At 54.4% G+C, this 16,069-nt stretch overlaps 1 protein-coding gene across 5 annotated transcripts in view; it reads right to left on the reverse strand.

Moving 5' to 3' along the window:
• SMOC2 (SPARC related modular calcium binding 2) overlaps positions 1 to 15,772 on the reverse strand; it is a 156,994-nt gene extending 141,222 nt beyond the window's left edge. For all 5 annotated transcript variants that reach the window (XM_082475833.1, XM_082475832.1, XM_082475831.1 and 2 more), the window contains exon 1: positions 15,428 to 15,772. In XM_082475833.1, the coding sequence (XP_082331959.1) occupies positions 15,428 to 15,511 (84 nt within the window). In that variant the 5' untranslated portion in view covers positions 15,512 to 15,772. The remainder of the gene's footprint in view (positions 1 to 15,427) is intronic.
• Between the last annotated feature and the right edge of the window lie 297 nt (positions 15,773 to 16,069).

The following is a 16,069-nucleotide window of genomic DNA, read 5'->3' on the forward strand; positions in this document are numbered from 1 at the left end:
TTTGTGGAATTAAAGGTGCAGATTCTACTGCATTAAAGGTGCTACTACAGCAAAGATTTTAGTGAACATCCAAAATGCTTTCAATTGCACTGAAACTCAACATCAGGTTCTTACTAAATATCGAAAGAAAGCATTAGACACGGAGCACAACAGCCAAATGAAAAGCCACCAGATTAAACCTTACTTTGCTTCCAGTGAAGGGGAGACACCTGAAAGTTATCCTGCATACCTTGTTTTTAGGTCTTCTCTAAAAAGTGCCTAAGATCTTACAAGAAATTCTTTGAAATTCACAGTGGGCTCAACACCATCGGGGATGCAGTTAGGTTTTCCTTATCCTTTCCACCACACACCGCGTAAGGCATCTTGGGGACACGTGCAGGACTCGTAGAGTTGGAACCAGGGTCCGAGGGGCTCCTCCAGCCCCTCCTCACGTCCTCAGGGCACAGGTCACTACTTTGTCACGTAACCAACGTTTCAGCCGAAGAAAAGCCACAATGACATTCACAATATTTTGCATCTTTTAGCTTTAAACAGTAGTGTCGTTGTCTATTACCAAGTTGCCACCATAATCAGTTGTTCATAATAATGAATGTAAGACACGAGGAAGATTTAGATGCTAAAATCATTTCTGTTAAAATCTGGCATTAAATTTCACTTTAAACGTGCAGCCAGCAGAGGCGGGTGTCAGAAATCGGGTGAAGCAGAGTTCAAACACCTGGGCTGTACACCTGGCTGCCCCCCACCGTCGGGGGCTCAGGGTTCTCCTTATAAAATGAAGGGGCTGATGAACAGATCCCCAAAAGCTCCCTCTGATTCCCCAGTCTCCTGAGAAGGAGATCCCATCATTCCTTCCTAAGAAACTGCTTGGGGGGGCTGGAGTTCAGGGGTTATTCCATTTGAGGAGTCCTAGGGTTTTTCACTGTACGTGTCTCAAGCAGGCATCGCATGGGTGTAGCCTTGTAAGTTTGAGGCAAGTTAAGTGCACCTGAGAAAATCTTCTGTGCTATCAGTAAATCAGAGTGAATTTTATCTTATTTGCAATTAATTAAAAGGTATCTTCAAAGGGTCTCTGAAGAGTTTAAAATCTCAGTGAGAGAAACATGGATCAATCAGGACAATAAAAGCCAAACACCTGCTATTTGAAAGCTACGTGTGACTCAGACGCCAGGAAACGAAAGGACAGGGAAGAACGTCCCGGGAAAGCCCCACCCTGACTCAGGGCTGCTCCCGCCAGGACACCCCCTAGGCAAACACCCCGACCCAGGGCCCAGCCACAGGTCCACGGCGCCCACGGCCCTCCCTGGGGTCGCCCGACATGTGACTAATTCCCAGAACTTACCTTCCAAGGATCCCTTTGGGGAACGTTCCCTGCAGACGCCGCAGCCAGCTTCCCACCCATGACCCAGCGTCCTCGTCCGAGGACCCAGCGGAATCAACCACAAACACTGTGGCCGTGGCCGGCCAGGCTCAAGCCTCCGGCCTGAGTGCCTCACTCACACAGAACCTGAGCCGAGAGCAACCGCCTACGTGAGCCCTCCCTCGTGCCGGGAGCTAACCCGGCCCAGGCGGCCCTTCACTTAATCATCCGTGTCCCAAGTTCCTCATCTGCAAAATGGGAAGAACTGAGCGCCCACTGCATGGGGACCGGAGGGGCAGGAGTCAGCACGGGGGGGCGGGGGGGGGTCACTGAGAACGAGGCCCTGGACGCGGGAAACGTCACCTCCACCCTGATCTCCACGCTACCAACCACAGCAGCGGGAGCCCTTCACAAGCTCCCTAAGTTAAACCGCTGCATCGTGCGGATCTCCAAGCTGCACCCAACAAATTAGCTCTTAGTTATAAGAGGAGAAGGGCAGTAATGATACACATAGCTGAAGACCCCCTAGCTTTCCGCTCCTCCACGTGGAGTTGGCCTGTCGACCGACCACAGGGTCAGGAAGGCCTCCTGGAGAAAGAGCTGGTGTTTGTGGAGAGCGCGGGGCAGAAGCGAGCAAAGCCCCACAAAACGCAGGCTGACTGTAGGCGTCGGGCGAGGCTGCAGCAGAAGGGACGGCACGTGGCACCTCCAGGCCGAGAAGAGCCAGGCGGGGGGAGGGCTCCTGGGGGGGCTGGTCCAGCCCGGGGCCTTGCTTCCCTCCCGGGAGCCGGACTCTCCGCCAGAGCCCCGGGGGGGACAAGGTGACCAGGGCAGCCTGGGTCACCCACGTGGTGACAGAAGAGGGCAGTCCGCCTCCTGCAGCACAGGAGGCTGAGCCCGTGGCTCACCCAACCCTCCAGGATCCGCAAATCCAGGAATCACAACCAGAGCGGTGGCCCCAGAGCCCCAGAGCCCCAGGATGGGTGGGCACCGTGAGACCAGCGCCCCCCGGGGAGGCCGGCTGAGTCCCGCCATGACCACTAGTCACCTCCGAGGACCAGAGACGGGGCCGCAGCGAGCCGTCCTCCTGCACCAGAGCCGCCACGCCCTTGCCTTTGGGCCACACCTGCAGGATTTCATCATCACAAGGTCCCTCCAGTCTTTTCCAAACAAGTCCTAGAGGCCCAAGTTGTCCTAAATCCCACATCTGAGTGTGTCTCATGACAGGACCTACAGTGTCCATCAGAGAAGGACGGCAAACCCGAGGCCAGGGAGCCAGGAACAGCTACAATGAGAGACGAAACAGATCAGGGATGCTCCCCTTAGACTAAAGGGAAGAGAAGGAGAGAGCTTCTGGAAAAGCAAAGCTTCTGGAAAAGCCAGCGCCTTCCCTCCGCCGGGCCTACTGTCCAGACGGAGTCCCAGCAAGACCCCGAGGGGATTCGGGCTCCGGGAGCAGAGGCCAGACTGCCATCCCACCCCCGTCCCGCAGGGCTCTCAGAGGCGGCTGGGAGACGTCGTGTCCTCGGCCACCTCAGTGCTGTGAGAGGATGATTTCAACCACATATGTGAGACTGGAATCCAGCATCCTGCGTCTCTACGAACGGTGTCTCCGGGTCACTTTACAATTCAGAGGCAAACACAGGGAACGAGTCACTGTCATTTAGCGAGTCCCACAGGAGAGCCACTGTCACTGCCTGTCAGTCCCCAGCCCTCCAGGCTCACCCAGGACGCGGCTTCCCTGAAAGACAGGCCGTGGAGGCGGCGGCCACGCAGTGGCTGCCTTTGCTCTGAGGTTTTGGTTCCTGGGATGCAGTTAACCCGAAGCCTCGCACGCTGTGGTTCAAAGTGTTTAAGCATCTACCCCACTCGACACCCCACGGGAGAGCCCAGGTTACAACAGCTCGCAAGCGGGGCTGAGTGACGGGGGGGATCTCAGGAGACCGAGGAGGTCCAGGAGGGGCACCGCCCTTCCGAATTTCGTACCGTTTGCCCAGATGAAAACATTCCAGCACGACGTGGAAAAACAGCCACATTACATTCACGTGTGTCATCGTGCCCCTGGTTGGGTCTTCTTACAATTCCTGTTGCCTTAGTCTCACTTTTATTTCCCTGAGCGCACGTCTCGCAGGCAGAACTATGAAGACGATGCTCGTTAACTCGACTTCGTGATGACCTCCTGCCTGGTCCCCACGTGGGCTGTTAAAGCCCCCTCTGCTTCTCACCAGCCCCTCCCCAGGGCCCAGGCGTGCCCGCCACTCTCAGGGGACCTAATCTCTGCTCTTCTCCCAGGAAGCCTCACCCTTCCTCTGGTCGACTGCACCTGTCGCCCCAGATTCCAAGGCACCGTCCTGAAAAGGTGCTGAGGCTTCTCTCCCATCTCACCTTGATCTGGCACCAGGCTGCCTGGCTTTGCTGCCAATTCAAACGAGGCCAACCCGACGGCGGTCAGCACAAGGCAGGACGTCAGGGGGAGGAAGCACGGCCACCGCCCTCGGTGCCTCCGCTTGGAGGGACGCCCCTCGGACCTTCCGGTGCCGACAGGCGCCCGGCACTGCTGTTCCTTCTGGGGGAGACTGCCACTTGGCACAAGGTTCGCCGTGTACTTCTTTCACCTTTTAAGGAAAACTCGTATACCAGCCCCAAGTCAGCTGCCCCGTTCCCGTCCGGGGTGTGGGTGGAGGAGAGAACATGGCCTTGCAGTAAAGACGAGTCAGCGGAACAGCTGGAAAGGCCGAGGGCCTCCTCGCCCAGCATCACACCTGCACCACCAGCCTGCCCCCCCGCCCAGCATCAGGGCCGCTCCAGGAGCCTGCCTGCACCTCTGCTCTGACACCCTGCAAGGCTCCTCTTGGCTGCCCAGCCCTCCTCCTCGGGGCCCTTCATGCTCCCCTCACCCCCTGCATCCCTCCAGGGCCCCGAATGAGGCCCCCACCTGTCTGATGGGTGGTCCTCTGCACGGGATGCTCCCAGCCCCCTCCCACCCCCCTGGCTGCCTCCCAGACCCTCAGGGCTCAGCTGAGAGCCACATTTCCGACAGTGACATCTGGACACTGGCCCCAACCCTTGTCCACTGCTGCGTCTGCTGGACAAAAGGACGCGTGACGCTGGGCAGTGACCTGTTTGCCAGCGACGGGCACCCAGCTGAGAGGTCAGGTCCATCGCTCCTCCGAGCACGTCCAGACACAGCCCGAGTGCCGTACGATTTTACTTACACATTTCACAGCGCTCTTGTTTACCTTTTCTCCATCAAAGCCCCTCCATTCCCCAGGATGTGCATTAAGGGAATCCCAAAAGCAAACTGATGGAGCGCTGGGCTGAAGGATGTGGCAGTTACCTGCACCCGACCTCAGGCACAGCTGGGCGCCCCGCCGGCAGACCTCCAACCCGTCCCCTGCTCTACCTTGGGAATTCCGACACAGTGAGGGACGCTGCGTCCTAAGAGCTTGGATCTCACTGCTGCAAAGGTACAGAGGGCTGTTTTGAGCGCTCAGTGAAACCGGAAAACCCAGAAAGTAGTATTAAAGAAGAAAAAGTGAAAAAAAACACCATTTGTAATTTTTTTTAAAAAGTTAGAATTTGGCTTTGAGTCAAGTTCTGGGTTAATTTACATATTTTCTCAGACCTTTCACTTCACTGAGCCCCAGTCCTCGGGCCTCTCTGTCCTCCCTGCCCTGACCGGAGACCCGAGCTCCCTGGTGTGGGCAGGAGGCGGCCTGGCAGGGTCACGGCGCGGACGAAGGGCGAGGCCGGCTGGGAGTGACCACGTGCACACGGGGCAAGACTGCAGAAAGCCCGAGGGCTGGAGAGAGACAAAGACAGAGAGAGAGACACACAGAGAAGGAGGGACAGAGAGATTAACGAACTCTCTACCATTCTTGGCCAATGAAATTCTTGTACCCTTTTTTGTTAAATTAGGGGGTTGAATAAGAAGAGCACCAGGGCTGACGTGGCAACAGCCCCCAGGAAGAAAGGCCTGAGGGGGCCCCTCCCCAGGCCTAAGCCCACAGCCCACTTCCTGACCTTAGCACTCGGGGGACACTGCACGTGCACCCACACGGAGGATTCCACACTCAGGGACAGGACAGAGCGTCCGGGGTGTGTCCATGCCACCGTGCTGCCATCTGGGGGCAGAGGGGCGACGCCGGGCGTCCAGGCCCCCTGGAGCCCCAGGAAGCCTCTGGGACCCAGCGTCACCTGCCGGCTCCCCGAGTCCCCCTCATAGACACGGGGACCACGGCGAGGCCGGGCTGAGCCTGGAAATAAGCACCAGGTTCTGAAGAGGTCACAGCAGCCAAGGGACCTCAGAACACGGGCGTGGCCCCTCCGCCCAACCTTTAGACATCAGTCTGCGGGACGACCTGCAGCCACCGCTGCAGGCGGTGAGGCTGGCCTTCCTCTGTCATGTAAAAAAAGAACAAGGGAAGAAAACGGCAGCCAAAAGGAGGCAAGGGGAAGGGAACCTTGGTGAGAATTTGAATGGGGCCAATTAGGACTTTTTAAACCACCTTCAAATCTTTGGATGCAAAGAAATGTAAATGATTTCTGGCCAAAGGTCAGTAAGAAGGTGTCTGAGGGAAGCAGGGCCGGGGCGCACCTCCCCGGAGCCTTCCCCCAACAAAGGGAGTCTGCAGATTTTATTGGGAAAAGGCTCGGCTGGAAGAAAGGCTTTGAAAGCCTTAGCACAGACTGTTGATTTTCTGCAGTTAATGTTCTTTCGGGTTAAAATCCATCATAAAATGGACATGTTTGAGAACGTCCATCCCCGAAGAACGCTGAAGTACAATATTAATTTAGCCTACAAGTAAGGGAAGCCACTGCTTTAAATAAAATCCGTTCACTAAGTGACCAGATCTTGCAGCAGAAAGGGAAGTGCATCTGCCGGCAGCCGGGCCCAGCAGACAGCCCACTGGGGCATCTCTCCTGGCTTCATTTATTAAAGCTAAACTCCTGCCCCGGGTACACAGCACTCTTACCTGGTATCTGAGTAATCGCCCTGAATTTAACCTGCATATCCCAGACTTCCAAAGAAAGTTGCTAGAAACCTCAAATAAAAACGTTCCTTAGTTGTTAATTCTCTAATTTAGTGTCCCTGCATCATGAGTCAAACCTCTAAAACTGGAAAGTTGAACATGGCGCCTGAACCCAGGCTAAGTGGCGACCCGAGTCGTCAAGTGGCAGAAGCTTTGCGGGCGGTGGAGCCCGAGCCCACTCGCGGACCCCTGCCCCCCCGCCCCGGCGGAGCAGGCTGCTCTCGGGCGCCCCCGTGTGGCCGGCGAGGGAACGGCAGCAAGAGGCGCTTCCCCCGGAGCCGCACCTGCGTCCCAAGCCGGCTGTAAACGGCGGAGAGATGCCAAGGGCACAGAGAAAGGGATTCGTGACTCCACCTGGATTATATCTCCGAGTGAAAAGAAAGATCTCGCTTTGGCAACTCCCTCCAAAAGATAAACCTCTGAAGAATGAAGACCTGATGAGCACGAGCCCATCATGTGTGGATCCTGCAAAGCTGCAGCTTAGCCGACGTGTACGTTCAGGTCAGAGCTCTTACTCACTTTCCTTACCCTGAGGGGTTTGCAAAAATTTAAAACACACGCACCCACGAAAGGAACAGGGCGGCTTGGCAGGGCTGTTACCAGCACCGGAAACCGGCTCTACTTTACGAGAGGAAAGTGCAGGCTGTAAAGACCGTTTACTGCGTTACACTGAAGTTTCGGTCCGCGTGCGGGATGTTCCCACGCCGGTGCTGGGAGAGCAAGTCCGTGTGCCCAGGAGACGGCAGCCCTGTGCGGTGGAGACCAGCGCTGCCTGAGTACTCGCAGCGGGTCCAACACCTTCCTTCACAAAGTGCCAATACCGGGACAGAGTAAGAGTCACAGGAGGCGTACTTGGGAGTCCAAGTTACTGTTTGATGATTTTTAAGTCACTGATTCTTTCGGGGGAGGGGGGGCGGGGGCACATACCCAAATCCCCTGGGGATATTTCCTGGTGCAGGGAATCAATGCAGCAGAGAGAGAAAAGGCCCTGGGTCTCATCTCCTGGGAGTGAGTCCCAGCCCATCCCTCAATGTCCCCAGGCCAACCCGTTTACAGGAAGGTGGAGAAGCGCTTAGCAGATTTATGTGAGCCTGAGGGGCTAGTTCCGACCTGGTAATGGGGTCAGGATGCAAATCTAGTTTTAACAGGAATAACGTATACACCACTTAAGGGTTCAAAAAATTCAAATAAACAGTGCGGGGGGGGGCGCGGGGGGGGCGTGGAACTGGCTTAACAGAACCTCAAATTCAGAAAGTGATTTGGGCAAGTGGGCCAACCACACCCCAGTGTCATCAAGCAAGGCCATGCTCCCCTGTTGAGATCTTGTGTCTGGTCCTGAGGGCTCGTCAAAGGGTGTGGACCAACCAGAGCTCAGAACGGAGCTTGGTTCAGAAAGCAGAGGGGGAACCCGCGGGGATGCCTTAGAAGGGAGGGTGGGAAGTGGGAGCAGGTGAACGTGGGGCCACTGATGTCCGTAACGCACCTCACTTTCAGAGTCCCTCCAACACGGGAAGACAGAACCGGGCCTGGGAGGAAAGGGTCCGGACGGGAAGATACAGAAGAGTCACGGAGGGCATCTGGGCTTCAGAGACCTCGTGATCTCCCTTAAATACCTAAACACGTGGCTCAAGGAAAGCAGATGCTGTGAACTTCTGATTCATCACTGGACGACAATTTTAAAGATTATATGATTCTCAGCCTGCATTAAAAGCAAGGTCCTCCAGTGTACCCAGGTCCAAAGAGAACCCGCCTGATGACAGATTTTATTCCATCGTCAACGGCATTAGCGCAGGGCACCAGAATTTCGCATTATCTCTCTTTTTAATGTTTAAAACTTTCCACGTATCTGTTTACCAAAGACAAAGGTCTCCCTCGCCTAGACTTTCCTTGGCGAGGGCCCTGATGTCACGGTCAGTTTGGTGCCACGGGACAAAGGGACCTTCCTCTCCTCCTCCTCTGACACAAGCACGTGCAACGCAAGAGCCACAGTGGCCTGGCCGACAGCTCCTGCCCCTCTGGCACAGACGGGCCTGGCCCTGAGAGCAGAGCCCTGACCACTGGTGGACGTGACAGAGAGTGGGCTCCGTCTGGCTGCCCCTGACTCGGCCACTTCCCTGTGAAGAAGCTGACAGTCTCTTAAAACAGGGGCAGTGAACACTTTAAGTGGCTGATCTCTGAGAAGGAGTGAGGGAAACCTTCACATGTATCTCCTGCTGTATAAAGCTGATGTCGCGTCACAGGAAGGGCACCGGGCGCCCAGAACCCTGACCCCAAACCTGGCCATGAAATTCCCAAATGCCACTCACTCGGCCGTCTTAAGCCTGCAGCCACCACAAAACCGCAGGACAGTCACTTGTCTTTCAAAGGTCAAGTTTTTAAATTTTTTTTTTTAATTCTTGATGACACAGACCCAAGTCCTCTGCGGAATGAATAGACAACTGAAAACAGACAATGCGCTAAATTCTGCTAGATACCTTCATTCAGATCTCTTGAATTGTTTTTAAAATGATAAGCATAAACGGAATTATTTTATTTTTATTTTGTACTCTCTGCTCCATACTTGAGTGTTTATCAATGGCATGACTGTATCTTATGACGTCTCTTTATGTGCATCTGTTGTGTAATGTAGGGAAGGACCCCACAGTGACGTCCGAAACTGAGGAAGTGACCCAGAGTGGCTCTGTGATGTTTCTTTGCATTTGTCTGTTTTTCTCAACGTTATAAGAAAAATTATCGTAGCGCAAGGAAAGTGCAGTTATGTGGATGGAGTTCACGTGAAGAGAAATGAACCTGTGCCTGAGTTAGCTACGTGAGTAACCAGAAACGGTTACCCAGATACAAGGAGGAAAAGGCAAGTCTACGCTAGGTTCTTCTGAGGATGAAGATGGGCCCCAAAAGCGGTTAGATATGAGCAAAGAAAGGGAGAAACGAGCAATTACCTGTAAAAACCTCAACACTAGGGTTCAGTCGTGAGTAACGCACCAGAGCGACAACACCTGACACGCTCAGAGTTGCCGTGAGACTGGTCAGCCACGCCAGAGGTAACCATGGTAACCACCAATCTCACCGTCCTCAACTGAAAAGGTGCCCTAACAAATTAAAATCATCAGTCTTCCCACTGGGCAATGTACTTTTCATCATTCCTCAGAGTAATAAAAAAACATTTCTTATGCACTTTTCATTGAAACGGAGAACTGTAGCTCCCTGGCAGGGGTAAGGGGTCCACTGCCCAGCAGTCAGCACTCACGTCTGGATCAGACAAGAGCCAGTGCCACCTTCTTCCCAGGCCCCGACGCCCCACCTCACGAGCCACCGTGGCCTGGGCTAGGGAAGGGTCTGTCTTTTTCAGTCCGCTAGGGGCTGGGATGGGACCTGACCAGGGCGGGCAAAGCCATGGGAAATGAGACAGATTTTCTTAGTGCCAAGAAGGAAATCCCGTGTCTGCCATGCTGTCATCTCGTAGGTAGGCTGGACCCATTTGCCCCTGGAGCCTTGATTATACTGAACGGAGTCAAAGATAAATACACAAAACAACCCACCTTGGGCAAGGTCAACCTATAGATTAGAGCATTTTGGGGCTCACAAAGTGATGAACTTGTTCTTTCAGCAGTGACTAAAACCCAACAGATGTGAGAACATCCCAAATGAAATGGGCCTAATAGATTCTGCCATGCATCCTAAAGTGTTCTGGACCAGGGATCAAACACACCACAGATGACCGTGTGCATCTAAACTCGTCATGCTTTCTGCGACTTCATTATTATTGGAAGACTCTTTGCCAGCAACCTCAAATGGTAAGAGTTGGCTTACCCCCGACAAAAACATTTTAAAAGTCTGCCATTGGCATGGGCTTGCTGATGGACAGGGCCGGTAACATGATGCTGGGGGTAAAGTGACTGCAGTGGCCTACCCACTGCCACGAGCCAGCCCCAGGACAGAGCGCGGCAAAGGGGCCTACGGATGCTTTTAGGGGAAAGAGTATGACGGGAAGAAACTAGAGAACCTCTTATGGATCTCAGCTAGTGCTAAAATAGAAATAGTAGCATTAATGGTCATAGGAGAAGCAAAGGGGGTTAATTGTAATTTGGGCAGAGGCATAAAAGATAAAGAAAAAAGATGACCAGGGAGAAGAAGAAAGTAAAAAGGGGGAAGATATGTGTTGAAGGAAGAAAAAGTTCACTTACTGTACTGACATTTCACCTTCACTTAACTGCCAGTTTAATTGGTTAATATCCCACATTATGCCATACATAATAAAAATCTGAATATAATTATAGTGTTACTAGACGTTCTGAGAGGGCCTCCATGTTGAAAATTCTGATTAAATCTGGACAGCTAGTACAAGTTTCCAGTTATAATTTCTTGTTTTTCAATCATGACAATATAAATGTGAGTTACCATTTTACTGGGTTCTATTTATTTGTGTCTTATTACACATCTTTGCTCTTTGATTTTCAGCCTGGGACTACAAAACCACCTAAGAATGCCTATGATTATCACTTTTAGAATAATTTCTTCTTAGCCCATATGAAACTAGGATTTCATTTTCTGAAACCTTTCCTCTCTGGGGCTTCAGTTAAATATTCAATATATTAAGTGTTATTTAAGCTCTAGAGATGTACAAATATTAATAGGGACACCTTGTGCCATGACCAACACCATCAACTGGGGAAACATAAAGGTGACAGTTCTAGTTTCCTATAAATGAACTCAGAAAATTATTTCTTAATTTTTCTTCTCCAATTCCAAAATCTACCTGGAAGTTCATCACTCTATGACTTGTATGTGTGGAATAGTGTACCTTTTAAAATTCAAAAATATGAAACGTTACCCTTGCCCCCTACGCCAGTGTTCCACTGCCAATCTTAATAACAGCCTCATTCTAAATTCCTAGACTCTCAGGAAGGCTTATTTTGATATAGAATTACTTAGAAATCTGCTCTGTTCTGAACCATTGCAACCTGTGTTGGTTAGATCAATGCCCATTTACTGCACAATCCTGTTATAGCCTGAAGTTGCTTATAGTTTTATTTATGGTCTTGATTTCAAGTCAAAATTAAAGTTACTCCTCCAGATGTTTGGGTTTTTAGTCGCCATGTAAATGGGCTTCTAGGTTGGAAAATTTTGATGATGTTTAGTTTCCTTTTCCTTAACCACCTCCGTGGTCCGTCTTCTGCTGATGAATGAAACGCAGCCTTCCCAGAGCAGCAAATGTACTCAGAGCATTTGCAGTGGGAGAAGAAAGAAACCATAATCATTCCCGGAGAGCCTGGGCAGTGAGTGAGAACAGCATCAGCAGGACGGTCCACAGTCGCCCTGGAGCTGGAGGGGTTCGCCAACATCCCAGCATCATTAACATTCGACCCTCTTGTGCCAGTAATGACACACTGTCACACGGCTGTGTGAGCAAATCCTGCCTTCCCAACTCCTTCCTTCTCTTTCAAAGCAAACAAATACGCACAGGGGTGGAAAACAGCCACTTCAACTCTGTCGGTACACGTCTCCCCGACCGACAAGTCCTTTGCCCTCACCGTGTGCTGGAGGCCAGCCAGGCTGGGAGGGAAGGGGCAGGGTCGAGCTGGACCATTCTCAGAGGAGACCCAGCTAACAGTGCAGGGAAGCCCTCCGCCCTGCCTAGGGAAGAAAAACAACCTCGGGTTGAACTTCTAAGCATCTGGATCACGGCAGTGTCCGGGGCTCCAACAGGGCCTCTGGAATACGGATACGGCAGAGCCTTGCTGGTTAGGCTGCTGGGAGATCCACGAGAAAACACACACAAGGTGCCCTTGGAGCAAAGAAAGCTCAGGTAGTGGACACGAACCGGGGAAGCATCCTCACGGGTGGCCAGAAGCCACGTGAGAAGGGAGGCCATAGGCCTCTGCGTTCTAAGTGTGGGCAGAATTCCCCTCAGGCAGCTCTAAAATCAATCCACTTGCTCCCCCCAGACACTCTGGGGAAGGGGTCACGGGGCATACTGCGCCTCACACCCCGGAAGAAAACACCCAGGTCCGGGTTTACTGGCTGTCTGTCAAAATCCGTATAACTGCACCTATGATGGAGTATGAACTGTGATCATCTCTGAGGAATATAATGATGTGTAACCAGACGACTTATACTGGAAGTTATTCCCTAGTCTCAGCCATGAGCACAAATTTTTTTAAAAGTCAGCCATTCTCATGAAAAATGGACATGACCTGGCCTTAGAAGAAGAAGGAAGAAATAGAGGGGGACCCAAGATTCGGGAAGGGTCGATACACTTCACAACACCATCTGCTGATTGGAAACAACACGGGGCTCGTGGATGACCAGGCGATTATGCAAACCCTCAAAAAGTCCCAGGAAAACACACAGAGGTGCCATTTCTGAAGAATAACTTAGGTGGGAAAAACAAAGATAATTATCAAGCAAAGCAGATTCTCTTAGTCTTAAACAGCAAGTAGCAGAGGTGATCAAACCCACCGACACATTCTGGCAACACTGTCCCCCAAACCAAGACCGTTCACTATGGGGAGAGGAAGACAAAGGCGTCATCCAGGGAAGCCAGCGACAAGCTCCTAACCCCCAGAGGCGGTGCATCTTCCTGTCTCTACGTGAGAAGAAAAGGTGGGACAGAAGGGGGCAGACAGGCGAGTTTTCTCACTTGCCCGTCCACGCCGACACCATCCACCTCTGTAAAGCTCATACTCACCCAGGGAAAAGCCCAATGCTCTACACACACATCCCTGACAGACAGAACCACCGTGAGGCCAGTGTCCCCACACCTAAATGACACAGCCACCTGTGAAAACCATGGCATCGGGACCAACGCCACGGCTGCCATCAGAAACAAGGTGAATTACAGAACAGACACATGCCGGGTACGTATACTAAAAGCCTTATCTTTAATCCCAGCAGCGTGCTAAACAGAGGGGATTGCTTTATCCCCACTTTACAGATAAGAACACTGAAAATTAAGAAAGCTGAGTAACTTGCCTAGGGTCACACATCCAGAAGACGCCTAGTGATCACTCCCAGGCTCCCAGGGACGGGCGCTGTCTCTCTGATTTATTAAAGATCAGATGTAAATCCTGCAGAGAGAAAGCCATTGCTCTGGAAACAAGAGACCCCCAAATACTGGGAAACGATCTGAAAAGAGATGAGCACCAGAGAAAAACCCAGCACCTCCGACATTCCCTCACGGCCCATCAGCAAAACTTCTTGATGCCTTAGATGGGAGGGGGGAGAGTTTGCCAAAATATGTTGTGGCTTTAAGCTTTTCTCCTGGGCGCAAAAGCAGCACAGCGCTTTATTTGCAAAAGCAGTTTTAAGGCAAAAAGTTTCCTCGGGAAGTACAGTCAAAGGGGGCCACATAGGTACCATTTCCGCACAAGAATCCCACCTGTAGCTGGCATCACTGCCACCGGGAACTCCTGACAGCAGCCTTGGGAAGGCAAAGGACGAGGGGCTTAAAGTAAACGCTTAACTAAGAAGAGTGGAGGGGAGAAAAAAGAAGAAAATTTGTAGAGATTTCAGTTATTCCCATAACTAACGCCCTATTCTGCTTTTCCAACCCAGGAGGTTCCCTGAGGGGAGCAGCCAGATGACCTGTACTCTGGGCACTTTCAGAAAATCTGTGGCCACCATACATAACCTGCTGCTTCAGCTCTGGAAGAAACGTGGGGTCTCATTTTGAGACTTGGTCTCAGTTTCTCTGCGGCCTTGGATGCGCTATGGCGGGGGAGGGCGTCTACGCGCCTATGTGTGTCTAGATGGATAGACACAGGGATACATAGAGCAAGCCTTGTTCCACCGCCCCTCTGCGGAGATAAAGGCTCTACAGGGAAAGCTGAGCGTGTGAAAACCTCCTTCAAGCTCCAGTTAACAGTTTCTAATCTACAAGTCATTTGTGAGACACAAGGCAGGGACCTCAGAAGAATTTTAGGTATGAACCGTGAACTCACTAACTCCCTCCTGGTACTGCTCGAAAGGAAAAAAAAAAAAAAAGAGGCTCCGGGGACTGCTTGAGCTTTGCTGAAAAGCAGAACCCGACTACGGCCCATCTCACCCGTCGGTATTTTCGATACAATAAACGCCTTCAGGACGAGTCCCCGGCCACTTAAAAGCATCTCCCCACCAGAGGTGTTCTCTCTCCCTTCGTGTTTTCTCAAGCACTTGTTCAAAAACACATTTAAGTGGAATGTTTTCATTTCTGCAGATTGCATTAATTATGGGTTTGCAAACACTGCAAGCCCACGAGGTCTGCCCAAGCCGGGGGCTGGGACACCCGGGACCGGCCGGCGGCCGGCGGCTTGGCTCGGCCTCTGCGCGGAGCTCCGCGCTTGGCACTGCGCGCCGGGCGGCCGGGCCCCGCCGAAAAGTCGCAGCTAAGAAAGCAAAAGCCGCCGCGGTCGGTGCGGTGACCCTGGTGCTCGGTACACCCGGCGCGGGGGCCCCGGCGCCGGGGAGCGCAGGACGCGGAGCCCCCGGGGGCCCCCAATTTCTGCCTGCTTAGAGGAAGGAAAACAATTTCACTTGTCGTGTCATCTGCTTCCTCCAAGTGCACGTAGGGAGGGTCTCCGGGAGGGTCAGGCAAAGCTTGCGGGGCCCACGAGCAGGGCCCCCTCGCCAGGCAAGCGCCACGCGGTCCGCGCGGCCGCGCGCCGAGAGCCGAGCCCGGGACACACCGTGCCGGGTGGGCGCCGAGGCCCCGCCGGGGCCGCCCTCGGACAGTCCGCCGGGCGACGCCCTCGTCCCCAGACCTCGTTTCCGCGCGCGGCCCTGCGAACCCCCCGTGGCTGGGGCGGCACGGGACCCCCGAAAGCACCCCCGGCCCGTCCGCCCGTGCCGGGGGGACCCCAGCAGCCCCGCGCGCGCACGCCGCCGACCCGCCCAGGCCCCACCTGCTCCGGCCGCGCGGGCGGAAGGAGGCGCCACCTCCCCGAGGGTCACCTGCTCCCCGCGCCTGGGCGCTTTGGCCGGAGGGGACCGTGGGGACCCCGCCGGACCCGGGCAGGAGGCGGCACGGCGCCACCGCCAGGTCCCCGGGGCCGGGACTCACCGTGAGCGCCGAGAACTTCTGCGCGGGCGCCGGCGGGAGCAGCCCCGCGAGCAGCGGCAGCCAGCAGAGCCGGGGGAGCAGCATGGTGACCGGGCGCGGGGCCGGCGGGGCTCTCGGCCCCCGAGGGCGAGGGCGGCGCTCGGAGCTGCGGCCGCGCCCTGCGCGCTGGCGCGGCGGCCGGGGAGCCGGCGGAGGGGCTGCTCGGGGTCCTCTTCCCCAGCGCTCCGGGCGGCCCGGACTCAACCAGCTGCCCTCCCGGCACCCGGCGGTCCTCCGCGTCCTCTGCGGCTTCCCTGGCTCCTGTCAAATAACTGCCGAGCTTCCCGGTTCCTCCTCCCGCCCGCCTGCCCGCCCTCCGCCCTCCCTCCCCCCCCCCAGCCCCACCTCCCGCGCCCGCCGCCGCGCCCCGCTCGCTGGGCTCGGACGCCCGCTCTGCCGAGGGGCCGCCCCGGCGCGGGCCTGCGGGAGCAGGAGATGGAGAGGGGGCCACCAGGGCTGTGCTCTATCCCGTGGGTGCTGCGTGTGCCTGCCTCCTTCCCTGCACGCGCGCACACGCGTGCACACACGCACGCAAATGCACACACGCGGACACGCACACGCGTGCCCACGCCAACGCGCGCGCGCCCTGGGAGAGCTCCCGGC

This window comes from Balaenoptera physalus (genome assembly GCF_965194825.1).
Source record: "Balaenoptera physalus genome assembly, chromosome: 9".
In the NCBI taxonomy this organism is placed as follows: Eukaryota; Metazoa; Chordata; class Mammalia; order Artiodactyla; family Balaenopteridae; genus Balaenoptera; species Balaenoptera physalus.